Source organism: Cervus canadensis, chromosome 22, assembly GCF_019320065.1.
Source record: "Cervus canadensis isolate Bull #8, Minnesota chromosome 22, ASM1932006v1, whole genome shotgun sequence".
Classification (NCBI taxonomy): domain Eukaryota; kingdom Metazoa; phylum Chordata; class Mammalia; order Artiodactyla; family Cervidae; genus Cervus; species Cervus canadensis.
This window is the reverse complement of record NC_057407.1, coordinates 11,499,122-11,518,057: the sequence shown is the minus strand read 5'-3', so window position 1 is coordinate 11,518,057 and position 18,936 is coordinate 11,499,122. Positions and strand designations below refer to the sequence as shown.

The window sequence follows — 18,936 nt, the reverse complement described above, 5'->3', positions numbered from 1 at the left end:
GACTGCTGGGAGAAATATCAATAACCTCAGATATGAAGATGATACCACCCTTATGGCAGAAAGCAAAGAGGAACTAAAGAGCCTCTTGATGAAGGTGAAAGAGGAGAGTGAAAAAGTTGGCTTAAAACTCAACATTCAGAAAACTAAGATCATGGCATCTGGTCCCATCACTTCATGGCAAATAGATGGGGAAACAGTGGAAACAGTGACAGACTTTATTTTTGGGGGCTCCAAAATCACTGTGGATGGTGACTGCAGCCGCAAAATTTAAAGACGTTTGCTCCTGGGAAGAAAAGCTATGACAAACCTAGTCAGCATGTTAAAAAGCAGAGACATTACTTTTCCATGAAAGGTCTGTCTAGTCAAAGCTATGGTTTTTCCAGTAGTAATGTATGGATGTTGAGAGCTGGACCATAAAGAAGGCTGAGCACCAAAGAACTGATGCTTTGAACTGTGGTGTTGGTGAAGACTCTTGAGAGTCCTTTGGACTGCAAATAGATCCAACCAGTCCATCCTAAAGAAAATCAGTCCTGAATATTCATGGAAGGACTGATGCTGAAGCTGAAACTCCAATACTTTGGCCACCTGATGCGAACAGCTGGCTCATTGGAAAAGACCCTGATGTTGGGAAAGACAAAAGGCACAAGAAGGGGATGACAGAGGATGAGATGGTTGGAATGGCATCACTGACTCAATGGACATGAGTTTGAACAAACTCTGGGAGATGAAGGACAGGGAAGCCTGGTGTGCTGCAGTCCATGGGCTTGCAAAGAGTCAGATATGACTGAGCAACTGAACAACAACAACAAATCATGTATACTCCAATAGAATTTTTTTAAAAGACGGACCGCACAGAAGTGCAGCAGTGAGGAGCTACCCCTTGCCCAAGGTCAGGGGTAGCGACCAAGAGCGCCAGGCTGCGACAGCGCAGGAGCAGCGGCCGAGAGGAGCTTCCCCACGTCTGAGGTAAGGGGCGGCGGCCGGCCGAGAGGAGCTACCACACGCAGGAGGTCAGGGGCAGAGGCCGAGAGGAACTACCTCACCCCGGAGGTCAGGGGCCCCGCCTGAGAGGAGCTACCCCACCTCCAAGGAGCGGCTGCTGCCCGGGCGTAGGAGGGCCGAGAGGAGCTACTCCACGTCCAAGGTCAGGAGGGGTGGCCGTGAGAAGATACCCCTCGTCCAAGGTAAGGAGCAGCGGCTGTGCTTTGCTGGAGCAGCCGTGAAGAGATACCCCATGTCCAAGGTAAGAGAAACCCAAGTAAGACGGTAGGTGTTTCGAGAGGGCATCAGAAGGCAGACACACTAAAACCATAATCATAGAAAACTAGCCAACTTGATCACAGGACCACAGCCTTGCCTAACTCAATGAAACTAAGCCACGCCGTGTGGGGCCACCCATGACGATAGGGTCATGGTGGAGAGGTGTGACAGAATGTGGTCCACTGGAGAAGGGAATGGCAAACCACCTCAGTATTCTTGCCTTGAGAACCCCATGAGCAGTATGAGAAGGCAAAATGAGAGGATACTGAAAGAGAAACTCCCCAGGTCAGTAGGTGTCCAATATGCTACTGGAGATCAGTGGAGAAATAACTCCAGAAAGAATGAAGGGATGGAGCCAAAGCAAAAACAATACCCAGTGGTGGATGGGACTGGTGTTAGAAGCAAGGTCTGATGCTGTAAAGAGCAATATTGCATAGGAACCTGGAATGTTAGGTCCATGAATCAAGGCAAATTGGAAGTGGTCGAACAGGAGACGGCAAGAGTGAATGTCGACATTCTAGGAATCAGCGAACTAAAATGGACTGGAATGGGTGAATTTAACTCAGATGACCATTATATCTACTACTGTGGGCAGGAATCCCTTAGAAGAAATGGAGTAGCCATCATAGTCAACAAAAGAGTCCGAAATGCAGTACTTGGATGCAATCTCAAAAACGACAGAATGATCTCTGTTCGTTTCCAAGGCAAACCATTAAACATCACGGTAATCCAAGCCTATGCCCCAACCAGTAACGCTGAAGAAGCCGAAGTTGAAAGGTTCTATGAAGACCTACAAGACCTTTTAGAACTAACACACAAAAAAGATGTCCTTTTCATCATAGGGGACTGGAATGCAAAAGTAGGAAGTCAAGAAACACCTGGAGTAACAGGCAAATTTGGCCTTGGAGTACGGAATGAAGCAGGGCAAAGGTTAATAGTTTTGCCAAGAGAACGCACTGGTCATAGCAAACGCCCTCTTCCAACAGCACAAGAGAAGACTCTACACATGGACATCACCAGATGGCCAACACCGAAATCAGATTGATTATATTATTTGCAGCCAAAGATACAGAAGCTCTATATAGTCAGCAAAAACAAGACCTGGAGCTGACTGTGGCTCAGATCATGAACTCCTTATTGCCAAATTCAGACTTAAACTGAAGAGAGTAGGGATAACCACTAGACCATTCAGGTATGACCTAAATCAAATCCCTTATGAATATACAGTGGAAGTGAGAAATAGATTTAAGGGACTAGATCTGATAGAGAGAGAGCCTGATGAACTATGGATGAAGGTTCGTGACATTGTACAGGATACAGGGATCAAGACCATCCCCATGGAAAAGAAATGCAAAAAGGCAAAATGGCTTTGTGAGGAGGCCTTACAAATAGCTGTGAAAAGAAGAGAAGCAAAAAGCAAAGGAGAAAAGGAAAGATATTCCCATTTGATTGCAGAGTTCCAAAGAATAGCAAGGAGAGATAAGAAAGCCTTCCTCAGCGATCAGTGCAAAGAAATAGAGGAAAACAACAGAATGGGAAAAACTAGAGATCTCTTCAAGAAAATTAGAGATACCAAGGGAATATTTCATGCAAAGATGGGCTCAATAAAGGACAGAAATGGTATAGACCTAACAGAAGCAGAAGATATTAAGAAGAGGTGGCAAGAATACATAGAAGAACTGTACAAAAAAGATCTTCACGACCCAGATAATCACAATCTGGTGGATCACACAAGTGGTGTGATCACTCACCTGGAGCCAGACATCCTGGAATGTGAAGTCAAGTGGGCCTTAGAAAGCATCACTAGGAACAAAGCTAGTGGAAGTGATGGAATTCCAGTTGAGCTATTTCAAATCCTGAAAGATGATGCTGTGAAAGTGCTGCAGTCAGTATGTCAGCAAATTTGGAAAACTCAGCAGTGGCCACAGGACTGGAAAAGGTCAGTTTTCATTCCAATCCCAAAGAAAGGCAATGCCAAAGAATGCTCAAACTACCACACAATTGCACTCATCTCACACGCTTGTAAAGTAATGTTCAAAATTCTCCAAGCCAGGCTTCAGCAATACGTGAAATGTGAACATTCAGATGTTCAAGCTGGTTGTAGAAAAGGCAGAGGAACCAGAGATCTAATTGCCAACATCTGCTGGATCATCAAAACAGCAAAAGAGTTCCAAAAAACATCTATTTCTGCTTTATTGACTACGCCAAAGCCTTCAACTGTATGGATCACAACAAACTGTGGAAGATTCTGAAAGAGATGGAAATACCAGACCAGCTGACCTGCCTCTTGAGAAACCTGTATGCAGGTCAGGAAGCAACAGTTAGAATTGGACATGGAACAACAGACTGGTTCCAAATAGGAAAGGGAGTATATCAAGGCTGTGTATTGTCACCCTGCTTATTTAACTTCTATGCAGAGTACATCATGAGAAACGCTGGGCTGGAGGAAGCACAAGCTGGAATCAAGATTGCCGGGAGAAATATCAATAACCTCAGATATGCAGATGAAACCACCCTTATGGCAGAAAGTGAAGAGGAACTAAAAAGCCTCTTGATGAAAGTGAAAGAGGAGAGTGAAAAAGTTGGCTTAAAAACAACATTCAGAAAACTAAAATCATGGCATCTGGTCCCATGACCTCATGGGAAATAGATGGGGAGACAGTGGAAAGAGTGTCAGACTTTATTTTTGGGGGCTCCAAAATCACTGCAGATGGTGACTGTAGCCATGAAATTAAAAGACGCTTACTCCTTGGAAGGATAGTTATGACCAACCTAGATAGCATATTGAAAAGCAGAGACATTACTTTGTCAACAAAGGTCCATCTGGTCAAGGCTATGGTTTTTCCAGTGGTCATGTATGGATGTGAGAGTTGGACTATAAAGAAAGCTTAGTGCAGAAGAATTGATGCTTTTGAACTGTGGTGTTGGAGAAGACTCTTGAGAGTCCCTTGGACTGCAAGGAGATCCAACCAGTCCATCCTAAAGGAGATCAGTCCTGGGTGTTCATTGGAAGGACTGATGCTGAAACTGAAACTCCAATACTTTGGCCACCTGATGTGAAGAGCTGACTCATTTGAAAAGACCGTGATGCTGGGAAAGATTGAGGACAGGAGGAGAAGGGGATGACAGAGCATGAGATGGTTGGATGGCATCACCGACTCAATGGACATGGGTTTGGGTGAAATCCAGGAGTTGGTGTTGGACAGGGAGGCCTGGCGTGCTGCGGTTCATGGGGTCGCAAAGTGTTGGACACAACTGAGTGACTGAACTGAACTGAACTGAAAACTATTTGAAATAGTAATTTTATGTATGTTCTAATAATTACAAACAAGCCTTGTATTCTATATGCTTTTCCATTTATTTTCATCAAAATTTGCTTGTTTTTCAAAATAATTGGCCTATGATGGATTGAACATTTTTAAAAAATGGTCCTTCCCCATAGACAGTCTGTGAAACAATGGTCTTCAGTGCAATCACAGGAATGAATGACTAAGCTAGGGTGGAAGTCAAAATCACAGGAGGTGAGAGGCAAGAAGCATGGGGGCATCATCCAGTCAATGTTGAAGTCACAAAGAATGGTTTCATACATAGAGTGGAGGTGTTTGATATCAGTGGGAGCCTTATTTGTGTTTAGCACCCTTGAGAAGCTTGCAATGATGGGGGAGGGTGGAGGCAGTACTAAGATTCCTTAAGATCATGGTATCTGCTATTTCCCAAAGAAAATAGCATCCAGATACAACAAAGACCCCATAATGTGCTGCAACTAAGACCTAACACAGCCAAATAAATTAATTTTTAAAAAAGAAAATAGAACCTAAATTAGCATGAAGCTTGCAAAACCTTGTGTCCAGTCATCACTCAGGCCAGCCTCCTGTGGTTTCTCTGGGCTGCTCTGTTCCCAGGACAGCCAGCCAAGTGCCTGACTTCTGTCTGGGGCTTGCCAAACACATAGCCAACGGGTGCAATCCTCGCTGGGTCCCAGTGGCAGGCTGAGTGTGTAGCATGCCTTCACTCTCATATGAGGAGGTACCCAGAGTCTTCAGAAATACAAAGCCCAATGCCTCCCAATTGCGAGTTTAGGAGACAAGACTGATGATGGAGATGTGGAATGGGACATCTGGCTCTGCATATATGAGGTCACCCTCAGGCAGCAGTTTCTGATTTGGATACAGTGGCACATGGCTACTGTGGGTCCAAACAGGGGCCATAGGCACTGAGGGGCAGGAGTTGGGGCAGGAGGGGGAGATACCTATATTGAAGTATTCCCTGAGTAGAAGAGGGCCGGGCCTGAATCTTTGGGGTCCCCATCCTGAGACAGTCACTGAAACACACAAAACCTGGTCAGACATTTATTGGGGTGGTGGAGCCAGTTCTCCACCCTATAGTATTCTCTTAGATTGATAGGATTTCAATATGGAACTCTGGCTGGTTGAAAGCACCTCCATATTGTGCCTGTGAAACATCACTGGTCTGAAAGGTGAAGCAGCTCTTTGGAGCCTGTAGTATGCATACAGCGTTGCACACTTGGCAGTAACGTTGATGGCACTGCCACATGCGAACCCAGGACTGGAGCTTGACTGCTGCCTGCTCCTGGATTATGTAGATCTTCAATGAGATCTGCCGTCGCATATTCAACTTCCTCCACAGGACTGTTTTCCACCAGTACTGAATCATCCAGGCCCTGAGGGCGGCTGACAGCAGGGTCCTACGCACCAGGGTTCCACGCCACCAGGCCTGGATCTTCCCAGCCGCCTTCATCCTTGCTATCTGGCGTTGTTTTGCAAGAAGCAACTAACCAAGCAAAGCAGAAGACTCCTAGTGAATTTTTCACCATCAACCACAGCTGTCGTGTCTGCCACAAAGGACCTCTGATTGTCTCTTTGAACAATCAGCCTTTTCCCTGGTGGATCTCAGGGCCCAGGAACCTTGGGTGGGGTTCTGGCTCTACCTCTGTCTTGTCTATGCCCACAAACACATCTGCTTACCCTCTGAGTCACAGTGTCTTTGTCTGTATAAAATGAGGAGATGCTTGCCCTGTGGTCTTCACAGGTTCATGGAATCAGTGGAAACACTTTCTGATCCAGAAGACCAGACATGGATGTGAGGAACCAAAGGGTCCTCATGAGGATTAAACTCTGAACTTATAGCTTGCATTTCAGCCCAGATTCCAGCCTGTGATGCTACCTCCTGATGCCTTACACCATCACAGCCCCCTCGTAGCTTCCTCCACCTCATTTCTTTTGACTTCCACTACTCTTTCCTGGTGGCTCAGATGGCAAAGAATCTGCCTGAAATGCGGGAGACTGGCTTGGATTCCTGTGTTGGGAAGATCCCCTGGAGAATGGAATGGCAATCCACTCCAGTATTCTTACCTGGATAATCCCATAGACAGAGGAGACTGAGGGCTACAGTCCATGGGGTTGCAAAGAGTCGAATACAGCTGAGCAACTAACACTTTCACTATCTCTCAATCACTCTCATATCCTTCTAGGCCCAGCATGCCCTTTCTCCAGCTCTCTAGTTTTCACTGAGGTGTGTCTCACCTTCCATGTGGCCTGTCAGTATCCTGATTCCTCGCTTCTCTACTGTCTCTCTCCCTCCCTCACCCAGAATATGGAGGGAATATACCAGGACAGGAAGGCACCACTGAGCTGATTCCTGTGAGACTAGAGATGAAGCCTTTACTTTCAGGGACCCTGGAGTCAGAAGGCCAATGGTCTGAGGTTCCCGCATGCTCCTGGGCCCCACCTACCTTCCTTTTCCTCTCTTTCTCTAGATCATCATTATCTGGTTCAGGCTTCTGCAATCAGAACACAGGAAGAAAGCATGAGTGAGGATCAGTCTCTGTGCAAAGTTCTCAAAGCTCCAGCTCCCTGTTCTTTTCCAGGGTCCTTGAAGTCATCTAGTGCTTCCCTTGGCCATGGGGCAACTCCCCACTCTTGGGGAAGGGAGTGTCTAAGTCTTACACAGCATTTACTGCCCATGGTTTTGGGGCAGTGGTTGAGGTGTTCATATCCCTCTCTGGTCGCTGCTCCATTGGTCTTGGCAGAGGCAGGAAGGATGGTAGATGAGGAGATAGCCATGATGTCACAAGGGCAACTATGACCCAAGGACCATGTTGCCTTCTCCAGGCTCAAACTTGTTGGATAAAGTGGAAACACCTGCATTTCCCTCCTGCTAGGGATGCACCAGGGTCTTTGGTAGAACCACATCCCCTGAGAGTGTGTCTTGTCCCAAGAATGATCTCTGGTTTGGTCCACCCACAAAATCATCCTGTCCTCAGCTACTGAGCAGAGCAGCTCACATAATGCAGAGGAAGGTGCATAGGCTCAGGCTGCTCTCCACACCCTCCCATTTTCTGTGCAATGGTGCCCTTCTTCAACAGGTGAGAAAGTCCCTCCTCTAATGGGGAAGAGTGTGGGTATGGATGGCGAGCAGAAGGGGCCAAGGAAGGTTTGGGATGGATGCACCTCAGTCAATTTCTGCTCCCTCTTTCCAGCTGCTGTCCTTCTATAGCTGTTGAGTTGCATTCAGCAGGCCAATGTTATATTCCTTATAACAAAAGAAGCCCTTTCATCCTGTCTGAAATATAGTGGGCAGGAGGGATTTCCCAAATGATCATTACCTAGGAGACAGGCAATATCTCAGACTCCTCCTGTAGTGGCAGTGGTCATTTAAAGTTAATTAGGCATTCAGGCTTGCTTCAAAAGCCACAGTTTTCTGACTGTCTCCACAGTCACTTCCCAGCCATGGTCACACTCTCTCTCTCCAGATCTCAGTTAACAGGCTGACATGGCCTCTTCATTTCAAAGTATTATCTATCAACTTTCCACCAAAGAAGATGATTTAGTTTTTCTGCCCCATTCCAAACAACCCCACATTTTCCTCTCATTTTCCCTATGAGGTTATTTGCAACTTAGGTCCGATCATGACTTAGTGTTTACTTTATCATGACAAGAGAGTGCTACTGACAGCCATACCATGAAGTACACTCTTGATTCCCTTTCTCTTCCCACGCAGCTTCATAGAAACTCTTTTTATTATGAAAATGTTTATATATATATAACTTGATGACAGTGACTCTATATGTACTCATGACCCAGAATAATCTGTTTTTATCCTCTGAATTAATTTCTAGGTGACCTCCAAGGAGTCTCTACAACAGACAATGCTGCAAGGAGCATCTTCCTATCACTCTGCAGCTGTGGGAGGCATTCTCCAGGGTCACACACAGGTTAGCTTGCTGAGTCATAAAACAGGTGGCTCCTCCACACCACAAAATCCTTACAAACTGCTCTCCACAGTGGCAGATCCGATCTAACTTCTGTCAATTATTAATTTTCCTTAAACTGAAAATGCAAAGTGGTGTCGCCTTGCTGTTTTACTTTGCATTTCTCTTGACTAGAGACTTGTGTGAGACAGTCTGTGAGACTTCTCTGAGACATGGTGTGACTCAAGGGTAAGTATCTGGGTTCCAGTCTTGATATAGATTCTTTCTGGCTGTGTGAACTTGAGGCAGGAGATAGGTGGGCTCCAGGCTGAGCAGCTGAAGTTTGTCCCCTGTGGAGAGATACTCCCAAGATGAAGATAATAGCAGGAGCCAAGAGAGGAGCTGAGCCCTGCCTAGACAAAAGATAAAGAGACCACATATTTCTTATTCTAGAGGTCAAAGAGATCTTTCTGACTACACATGAGCAGAAAGGCTTCTTGGGGGCCAGAAAGGGAGGAGGCGCCACCCCATAGTAGATGATATCAACCTATCCTTGGCCTCTTCACTAGAATCCATCTTGGCTAAGAGATGCACGCACATACATGGGAGGACCCTAAGTTAAACCAAATAGACTCAGAGCCAGGCAAGAGCAAGATGACTGGCTAGAAGAAACCTGTAAGAGATGCCCCATATAAGTGATTCAAACTACCATGAGGATAGGACTCTTTCTGAGCCCGCCTATGTGATTCTATTCACTTGTACTTTGTCCTTCTAATAAACATTTTACTTGTTTCACTACTTTCTGTGGAAATTTCTTCATGGAAATTCACCTTCTACAAAGCTGACAGGCCAGGGCCTTCTCACTGGCCACTAGCTTTTAATACTTATACAAATCGTATTAGTCAGATCATAGAGCCATCCTCTAATTTTTCAATATTTTCTACATTATCTTTAAACTCTGTCTTTTCTGTGTTACTTTTGAGAAGATTTTTTCCATTTTTTTAAGACTCAACTTTCAGGAGCTCTTTCCTGTTCTCTGAATATTCTTTAAATGGCACACCATTTTTTAAAATTAATTAATTTTAATTGGAGGCTAATTACTTTGCAACATTGTGGTGGTTTTTGCCATACATCGACATGAGTCAGCCATGGGTATACATGTGTCCCACCATCCTGAACCCCTGCCACCTCCCTCTCTACCCCATCCCTCTGGGTTGTCCCAGAGCACCAGCTTTGTGCTCTGCTTCATGCATTGAACTTGCACTGGTCATCTGTTTTACATACGATAATATACATGTTTCAATGCTTCTCTCTCATATCGTCCCACTCTCACCTTCTTCCACATGGTCCCAAAGTCTGTTCTTTACATTTGTGTCTCTTTTGCTGTCTTGCATATAGGGTCGTTGTTCCCATCTTTCTAAATTCCATATATATGCATTAATATACTATATTGGTGTTTCTCTCTCTGGCTTGCTTCACTCTGTATAACAGGCTCCAGTTTCATCCATCTCATTAGAACTGACTCAAATGCATTCTTTTTTATAGCTGAGTAATATTCCATTAAGTATATGTACCACAACTTCCTTATCCATTCGTCTGCCAATGGACACCTAGATTGCTTCCATGTCCTAGCTATTGTAAACAGTGCTGCAAAGAACATTGGGGTACATGTGTCTCTTTCAGTTATGGCTTCCTTGGTGTCATGCCCAGCAGTGGGATTGCTGGGTCTTATGGCAGTTCTATTTCCGGTTTTTAAAGGAATTTCCACACTGTTCTCCATAGTGGCTGTACTAGTTTGCATTCCCACCAACAGTGTAAGAAGGTTTACTTTTCTCCACACCCTCTCCAGCATTTATTGTTTGTAGACTTTTTGATGGAAGCCATTCTGACCAGCGTGAGATGGTACCTTGTTGTGGTTTTGATTTGCATTTCTCTGATAATGAGTGATGTTGAGCATCTTTTCATATGTTTGTTAGTCATCTGTATGTCTTCTTTGGAGAAATGTCTGTTTAGTTCTTTGGTCCATTTTTTGACTGGGTCATTTATTTTTATGGTATTGAGCTGCATGAACTACTTGTATAGTTTGGAGATTAATTGTCAGTTGCTTTATTTGCTATTATTTTCTCCCATTCTGAAGGCTGGCATATCATTTTATTTCACTGATTTATCATCTCTTATTAGCCTAGAAAATTAGTTATAGTTGTTAGCTTGGGTTTTTTTTTTTTTTTTTGCTTGGGTTTTTTTTTAACCTTTTTCTTCTGTTCCCAGTATTGGCTCTATTTCTTTGAAGCCCTTTTTCCTGTTTTTTTGTCTTAGTCTTTCATGTAAGCAGCTTTATGAAAATATCAATGATTTATGTTAAGTTGCCTATTTATGTATAACAGGAGAATGCTACTCAGTGTCCATGGTGGGGCTTAGGATGCCATGCAGTAAGGGCTAAAAAGGCAGAGTTGGGTTTCATTTCAAACATCAGTACTCATTTGTTTTATCCTTTGGAAACTGTGGTAGATTGCTTTAGAGGCCTTATATTCACACCTTTTGCTATGGGACTTTGAAGTTTCTTTGCATAAGGGAATGGAATCCGTCCTCCTGTGTGTTAGGTCTGGCTATGTGACTTGCTTTGGCCAGTAGAATAAGGGCAGCATGACATGAAAGTTTGACTTTGGCTTTGAAAGGTTTTGCCCATTAATGTTTGCCATTTCATATTTTTGCCATTGCCAAGACAAGAAAATGCCTAGTTAGCTTGCTGGTATGAGGAGAAGGATGAGAAATGTGGAGCAGAGCTTCCCCAGTCAAACCACCCCAGTTGAATGCAGCCTAGGTCAATATGCTTTACTGTTGCATTCAACTGAGGCTTGTGGCAGTTTGCTATTCAAGCAACAATAATGGACTGATTCCCCAGAGAAGAATCACAAACTTTGAGTCAGAGGGTAGGAAATCAAAGTTGACTGCAGGCCTTTAGGTAGCTGAGTTGGCACAGAGGGCTTGAGGTTTCACTATTCAGCCTACACACTTCCAATCAATCCCTCCATGTTAGTATGGCACTTCACCTCTGCCTTCAGCAATGTGTGAAATCCTTGAGTTTGGATGTTCTTTGCTTTAAATTATCCAGAAAATAAAACCCTCTCCTGCTAGGGCGGAAGAGGGGCTATCACCAAATGATACACATGAAGGAGGGGAATGGCATGAAGGGGAAATTCTACAAATCCTTAAATAAATGTTTAATCCTCACCTTAGACTCTTAACAGCTGGTGCGTCAACTTCACAGTATGTTATTATTACAAGTTTATAATGTATTTTATGTGACTGATCATTTTTCCAGTCTCTTTTTCTGTGGATATTTATTTATTCTTTAAAATGATACTTTTGCCTCAGTTTGGTAATTTCCCCAAAACTTCTAATGAGATTTTTATTGGAACTGAGGTTAATTTACAGATTAACTTAGAGATAATTGACAACTTTACAACTCAAAGTCATATTATCAATGATTATTTTTCCTATTTATCTAGATCTTCTTTTATATCCTTCTGAGCTGTGCACAAAAGCAGCATATGTAAATTCAAGGATATGCCCTTAAAGAGAAGTAGCATGCCTTTCTCCTTCTTTTTCATCTTTACTGGCTAGATTGCAGATCTAATTATTGATCTTGAAGCTGCCATTTTGGATCATGAAGTGACCTTGGGATGAGAGGCCATAGAGCCTCTCATACATAGCATAGTAACAGATTGTAAGGGGAAAAGATTTCTTACCTTGTGGGTACTGTACCAGGCTTGGAACACCTGTTTGTAAACTTAAACCTCTTTTTGTTTAAACCACCATTACTTTAGTTCTGCTTTCATTTACAGCCACCACATAGTTAAACTCTACCCCAGTGATATGGGGGTATGATGGGTTGGGCCCAACAATCTGCTTTAATGAGACTCTCCATGTCATTGGGACCATTGGTAAAGTTTGAAAAACACTGCCCAATTTCCTGTAGATCCAGCATACATAAAAGGATCTCTTCATGGTAAGATGACCCACTATCTTTAGGAGGTAGAGCTCAGAGGTTATTCTTGAGTGAAGGCTGACATACACATGCTTTGCCTAAGTGGAGTAGAGGGCAAGAGAAGGACCTGACAAGTTCATTTATTCCTCATGCAGTTGTTTCAGGAATGAATGATGATTGCCTATGGCTTTGTTCTGCTGACTAGCTGAACTAGGCAAAGGATAAAATTTCACATCTGGCTCTCAGGTGACCAATCCATGATTAGATTCACACTCAGACCATTCAAATTCTAGATGAGGCAACAAGAGCAAAGCACTGAGATGGGAAGGTGCTGGGTTTAGTTGATATTAACAGAGCCACCAGGGAAGGTATTGAGAGAGTGAGATGGCCAAGGCTAGGCTGTGTGGGCTTCTGTTGTCCCCAGGCGGGTGAGCGGGGGGTGGGGGTGGGGGGGACTTTGGGAATTGGTCTAAATTGAATGGAAATGCTCTTGGATTGACAGAAATAACACTGCTAAAATGGCCATGCTACCCAAAGCAAACCACAGATTTAATGGATTTTTACTGAACTAAGCCACCAGGGAAGCTCAGATTTAACTTACCCATGTAATTTTTCACAGAACTGGAACATATAATCCTAAAATTTATATGGAACCATAAAAGACTGAGGACTGCCAAAGAAATCCTGAGGAAAAAGAACAAAGCAGGAAGCATAACCCTGCCAGACTTCAGAAAATACTACAAAGCTACAGTAATCCAAACAACATGGTATTGGCACAAAAACAGACTTATGGATCAAGAGAACCAAACAGATAGCCCATGATCAATCAATCACCTATGGTCAATTAATCTTCAACAAAGGAGGTGAGAATACATGATGGGGAAAAGACAGTCTCTTCAGCAAGTACTGTTGGGAAGTTGTACAGCCCCATGTAAATTAATGAAGTTAGAATACACCCTCACACCTACACACAAAAAAAACCCTACAAATGGCTTCAAGACTTAAATATAAGACAAGACACCATAAAACTCCTAGAATGGAATATAGGCAAAATATTCTCCAACATAAATCATATCAAGGTTTTCTTCAGTCAGTCTCCTAAGGCAACAGAAGTAAAAGCAAAAATAAACAAAAGGGACCTAATCATCTACAAGCTTTTGCACAGCAAAGGAAACCACTGACAAAATGAAAACAGAAAACTATAGACCACACTATGAAGGAGTTTCCCTGGAGCTGGCTGACTTGGAAGCCCTGCAACCCCATCTCTTCTACTCATGGCAGCCACTGCTAATTAATCACAGACCCCACCCATCCAGCCCTGGGCTCTTAGAATCCTCCTTCAAATGGGACCCCAGATAACCTCAGAGCTGACCTGTGAGATGCCCAATATCTGCCATCATTTACTTTGACCCTTCACTGAGACAGGACCTCCTGAAGCTTGTCTGACAGAGACCTTGTGACACAGTGTTGGACCCGACCTGATCAGTTCTTTATTGGGAAGGGGATGCAGTCCGTAATCCGACAGATGTGTGATCCCAGAAAGATCTCAAGCTCAAGTCCTAGCTGTCTTGCTGTGAGTTCATAGCTGCCCCTAAAGAAGCCACGGGTATGACAATTATGCCAGCGCCAGTACACTTGGATGATGCGGACGGCATGGAGCAAACGGCAGTAACGAAGCCGGACGCGCCACATGCGAACCCAGGACTGTAGCCTGACCACTGCCCATTTTTCCCGAGCATAATACTGCAGCATAGCCCGTCGTTTCTTCTCCAGCAGCTCTGCCAGCTTCTGTTTCCACCAGTATTGAATGATACATGCTCTGAGAGCCGCATGCAGTAGCGTCCTACGCACCAGGGTGCCCCGCCACCAGGCCTGGATTTTTATTGCTTGTAGCTCATTGTTTGTAACCACCTTTGGGGGTGGTTTTGGCTTTTCCACTGGGGGTGGCGGCTACAAGGAAAAAGAAGGGACACTCAGAAAATGTTACCAACCCACCTCAGCCCTGGCATGAGCTAGGAAGGGGTCTTGATACTTTGTCAACAAGGGTCAATTCCTCAGTAGTTCCTGAGCACTGAGCAGGCCACTGGCTGGAGCCAGAAGACCAGAGAGACACCCTGTCTCCACCACTCTTGGTTTAACAGACACATCACAGCTGAACATGGGAGTCTCACAGTCCTCATATGTTGCTTGGGGGCGCACCTGCCCTAGCTGTCACCTGGTTCCTTGGGCTTGTTTGGCCAGTCTAGAACAAGAACACCATGATCTATGGGTCAATGGGTTATTCTGTTGCACCCTGGGCCTGATACCTACCTGGGAAGCATATCACTTCCCTTCAGATCACATCCACAGGCTGGAGAAGGGGCATCCTTTGCTCTCCTTTCATGGCTGACACCAGCTCCAATGCACAACCTGCTGGTTTCTCTGTCAAATCATGGAATTAGACATTTGCTGTCCCACATAGTTTGGAGCCCTGCTCATTTATTTCTCACTTTCACTTCTTTTGGTTCTCACATCTTGAACTTCAGTTAACTCATATATATGCACTCATGTAAACACACAGACACTCCCACACAATTCTAGACTTGGGTTTCTAACACCCAGTTGTGGATGTGACTGGTGATGAAAGTAAAGTCTGATGCTGTAAAGAACAATATTGCATAGGAACCTAGAATGTTTGGTCCATGAATCAAAGAAAATTGGAAGTGATCAAACAGGAGATGGCAAGGGTGAACATTGACATTAAAGGAATCAGTGAACTAAAATGGACTGGAATGTGCGAATTTAATTCAGATGACCATTATATCTATTGTGGGCAAGAATCCCTTAGAAGAAATGGAGTAGCCCTCATAGTCAACAAGAGTCCAAAATGCAGTACTTGGGTGCAATCTCAAAAACGACAGAATGATCTCTGTTCGTTTCCAAGGCAAACCATTCAATATCATGGTAATCCAACCTCTAGTTGGGTTAGTGGCCTCAACCACTAATGCCGATGAAGCTGAAGTTGAATGGTTATATGATGACCTACAAGACCTTCCAGAACTAACACCCAAAAAAGATGTCCTTTTCATCATAGGGGACTGGAATGCAAAAGTAGGAAGTCAAGAGATACCTGGAGTAAAAGGCAAGCTTGACCTTGGAGCACAAAATGAAGCAGGGCAAAGGCTAACAGAATTTTTCCAAGAAAAAGCACTGGTCATAGCAAACACCCTCTCCCAACAGCACATGAGAAGACTCTACACATGGACATCACGAGATGGTCAATACAGAAATCAGATTGATTATATTCTTTGCAGCCAAAGATGGAGAAGCTCTATACAGTCAGCAAAAACAAGACCGGGAGCTGACTGTGGCTCAGATCGTGAACTCCTTATTGCCAAATTCAGACTTAAATTGAAGAAAATAGGGAAAATCACTAGACCATTCAGGTATGACCTAAATCAAATCCCTTATGATTATACAGTGGAAGTGAGAAATAGATTCCAGGGATTAGATCGGATAGACAAAAGTGCCTGAAGAACTATGGATGGAGGTTCGTGACATTGTATAGGAGGCAGTGATCAAGACCATCATCAAGAAAGAAATGCAAAAAGGCAAAATGGCTTTGTGAGGAGGCCTTACAAATAGCTGTGAAAAGAAGGGACGCGAAAAGCAAAGGAGAAAAGGAAAGATATTCCCATTTGATTGCAGAGTTCCAAAGAATAGCAAGGAGAGATAAGAAAGCCTTCCTCAGCGATCAATGCAAAGAAATAGAGAACAATAGAATGGGAAAGACTAGAGATCTTTTCAAGAAAATTAGAGATACCAAGAGAACATTTCATGCAAAGATGGGCTCAAAAAAGGACAGAAATGGTATGGACCTAACAGAAGCAGAAGATAGTAAGAAGAGGTGGCAAGAATACACAGAACTATACAGAAAAGATCTTCATGACCCAGATAATCACGATGGTGTGATCACTCACCTAGAGCCAGACATCCTGGAATCCAAAGTCAGGTGGGCCTTAGGAAGCATCACTATGAACAAAGCTAGTGGAGGTGATGGAATACCAGCTGAGCTATTTCAAGTCCTAAAAGATGATGCTATGAAAGTGCTGCAGTCAATATGTCAGCAAATTTGGAAAACTCAGCAGTGGCCACAGGACTGAAAAAGGTCAGTTTTCATTCTAATCCCAAAGAAGGGCAATGCCAAAGAATGTTCAAACTACTGCACAATTGCACTCATCTCACACACTAGCAAAGTAATGCTCAAAATTCTGCAAGCCAGGTTTCAACAGTATGTGAAACCGAGAACTTTCAGATGTTCAAGCTGGATTTAGAAAAGGCTGAGGAACCAGAGATCAAATTGCCAACATCTGTCTGATCATAGAAAAAGCAAGAGAATCCCAGAAAACAATTACTTCTGCTTTACTGACTATGCCAAAGCCTTTGACTGTGTGGATCACAACAAACTGTGGAATGTTGTGATGGGGAATACCAGATCACCTTGCCTGCCTCCTGAGAAATTTTTATGCAGATCAAGAAGCAACTGCTAGAATCAGACATGAACAATGGACTGGTTTCAAATTGAGCAACTTTCACTTTCATTGTACACGAAAGGAGTACATGAAGGCTGTATATTGTCACCCTGCTATTTAACTTCCATGCAGAGTACATCATGAGAAATGCTGGGCTGGATGAAGCATAAGCTGGAATCAGGATTGCCAGGAAAATATCAATAACCTCAGATATGCAGATGACACCACCCTTATGACAGAAGGCGAAGAGGAACTGAAGAGCCTCTTGATGAAAATGAAAGAGGAGAGTGAAAAAGCTGGCTTAAAATTCAACCTTCAGAAAACTAAGATCATGTCATCCAGTCCCATAAGATCATGTCATCCGGTCCCATCACTTCATGGCAAATAGATGGGGAAACAATGGAAACAGACTTAATTTTCTTGGGCTCCAAAATCACTGCAGATGGTGACTGTAGCCATGAAATTAGAAGACACTTACTCCAAAGAAAAGCTATGACTGATCTAGACAGCATATTAAAAAGCAGAGACATTACTTTGCCAACAAAGGTCCTTCTAATCAAATTTATGCTTTTTCCAGTAGTAATGTATGGACGTGAGAATGAAAGTGAAAGTTGCTCAGTCGTGTCTGACTCTTTGCGACCCCATGGACTATTCAATCCATGGAATTCTCCAGGCCAGAATACTGGAATGGGTAGCCTTTCCCTTCTCCAGGAGATCTTCCCAACCCAGGGATCAAATCCAGATTTCCCGCATCACAGGCAGATTCTTTATCAGCTGAGCCACAAGGGTGACAAATTCCCTGATCATCCCATGCTATGGGCCACAGAGAAAGACAACTGTTACCACTGGGTGACTTTAGTTAGACACATTGCAGGTTTGGGTCCCCTTCAACTTTGAGAACCTCTATTGGCCTACCTCTGGTTTTTTTTTCTCCTTTTTCTTCTGCTTTTCATGTAGTAATGTGGTTTCATCAACGTCTTCTATTAAAATTTGACAAACGTGGCCATCCTTCTGTAATCAGAGTTTAGAGGGGAAAGATAAGAGTAGGTTGCTCTCTGTAAATTCGGTTCTGAGTCTACCACATGCTCAACCTCTTGCCTTGCCCAGAGACCCTACAAGTAGGACTGGTATCCTTAACAACTGTGAAATCCACCTTTCCCTGCCTGCAACTTTGGGGAGATTGGCTCTCTCTCTTACACAACATCGAATGCCCATGACTTGGAAATAGATGGTCCAAATCTCTCAGGTCTGTGATCCCTTAAATTTCCCATAGTTAGGAGTTAGATGGTTCCATTGCTCTCAGGTCTGTACTCTTCCAGCCACATCTCAGGCAGGAAGAAGGAAGGGAAGACAGAAATGATGTCATAAGGGCACCTATGACTCAGGCATCAGAATGGTTCCCAACCATTGAGCCCTTTTTGTGAAAACATGTAAGTTCTATCCATTTTTAATGCTATAAATGGCCAAAATTTGGCTAAAATGGCAGGATACTGAAAATATTGGCCCATTGGTGCACAAAGCTGTACAAAGTTCATCATTTCATGCCTGTTGATAAAAACATACATTTGAGAAAACTTAAATATTCATCAATAGGGAGTTCAATTGCATGGATTTCAGTTCAAACAATGGAAGCAAATAACATACAGAAAGAATGAGTCTGGAGCAAAATCTTAAGTGTTTTATAAAAGGAGATGTACTATGGCTAAGACGCACATGAAATGATGCCCAGTATCATTATTCATGATGGAAATAAATTTAGAACCATAATGAGATATTTTTTAGACACTCTAGAGAATGGCTAAAGTGAAAAACAGTGACAATCAAATATTGATGAGAATGTACAGTAGTTGAATCTCTTATATACTGTTGGTGGTTATGTATAAAACACTATAAATACTATGGAAAATGGTTTGGCAGTTTCTAATATATTTAAACATATCTCCACTCTATAACTCAGCAATTCCACT

General features: G+C 43.5%; 1 protein-coding gene across 2 annotated transcripts; it reads right to left on the bottom strand.

Annotated features, from left to right (window-relative positions):
- Positions 1-5,595: 5,595 nt before the first annotated feature.
- Positions 5,596-18,330, bottom strand: IQCF3 (IQ motif containing F3). 2 transcript variants are annotated; one of them, XM_043443318.1, is made up of 3 exons: positions 7,227-7,292; positions 7,013-7,060; positions 5,596-6,051 (listed from the first exon to the last, which is right to left on the bottom strand). In XM_043443318.1, exons 1-3 carry the CDS (start codon positions 7,242-7,244, stop codon positions 5,653-5,655), a joined length of 465 nt encoding a protein of 154 aa, XP_043299253.1. In that variant the 5' UTR covers positions 7,245-7,292; the 3' UTR covers positions 5,596-5,652. The 2 variants fall into 2 exon arrangements, with proteins under 2 accessions (XP_043299253.1, XP_043299252.1); XM_043443317.1 differs by lacking the exons at positions 5,596-6,051; positions 7,013-7,060; positions 7,227-7,292 and adding exons at positions 13,928-14,408; positions 17,885-17,980; positions 18,167-18,330.
- Between the last annotated feature and the right edge of the window lie 606 nt (positions 18,331-18,936).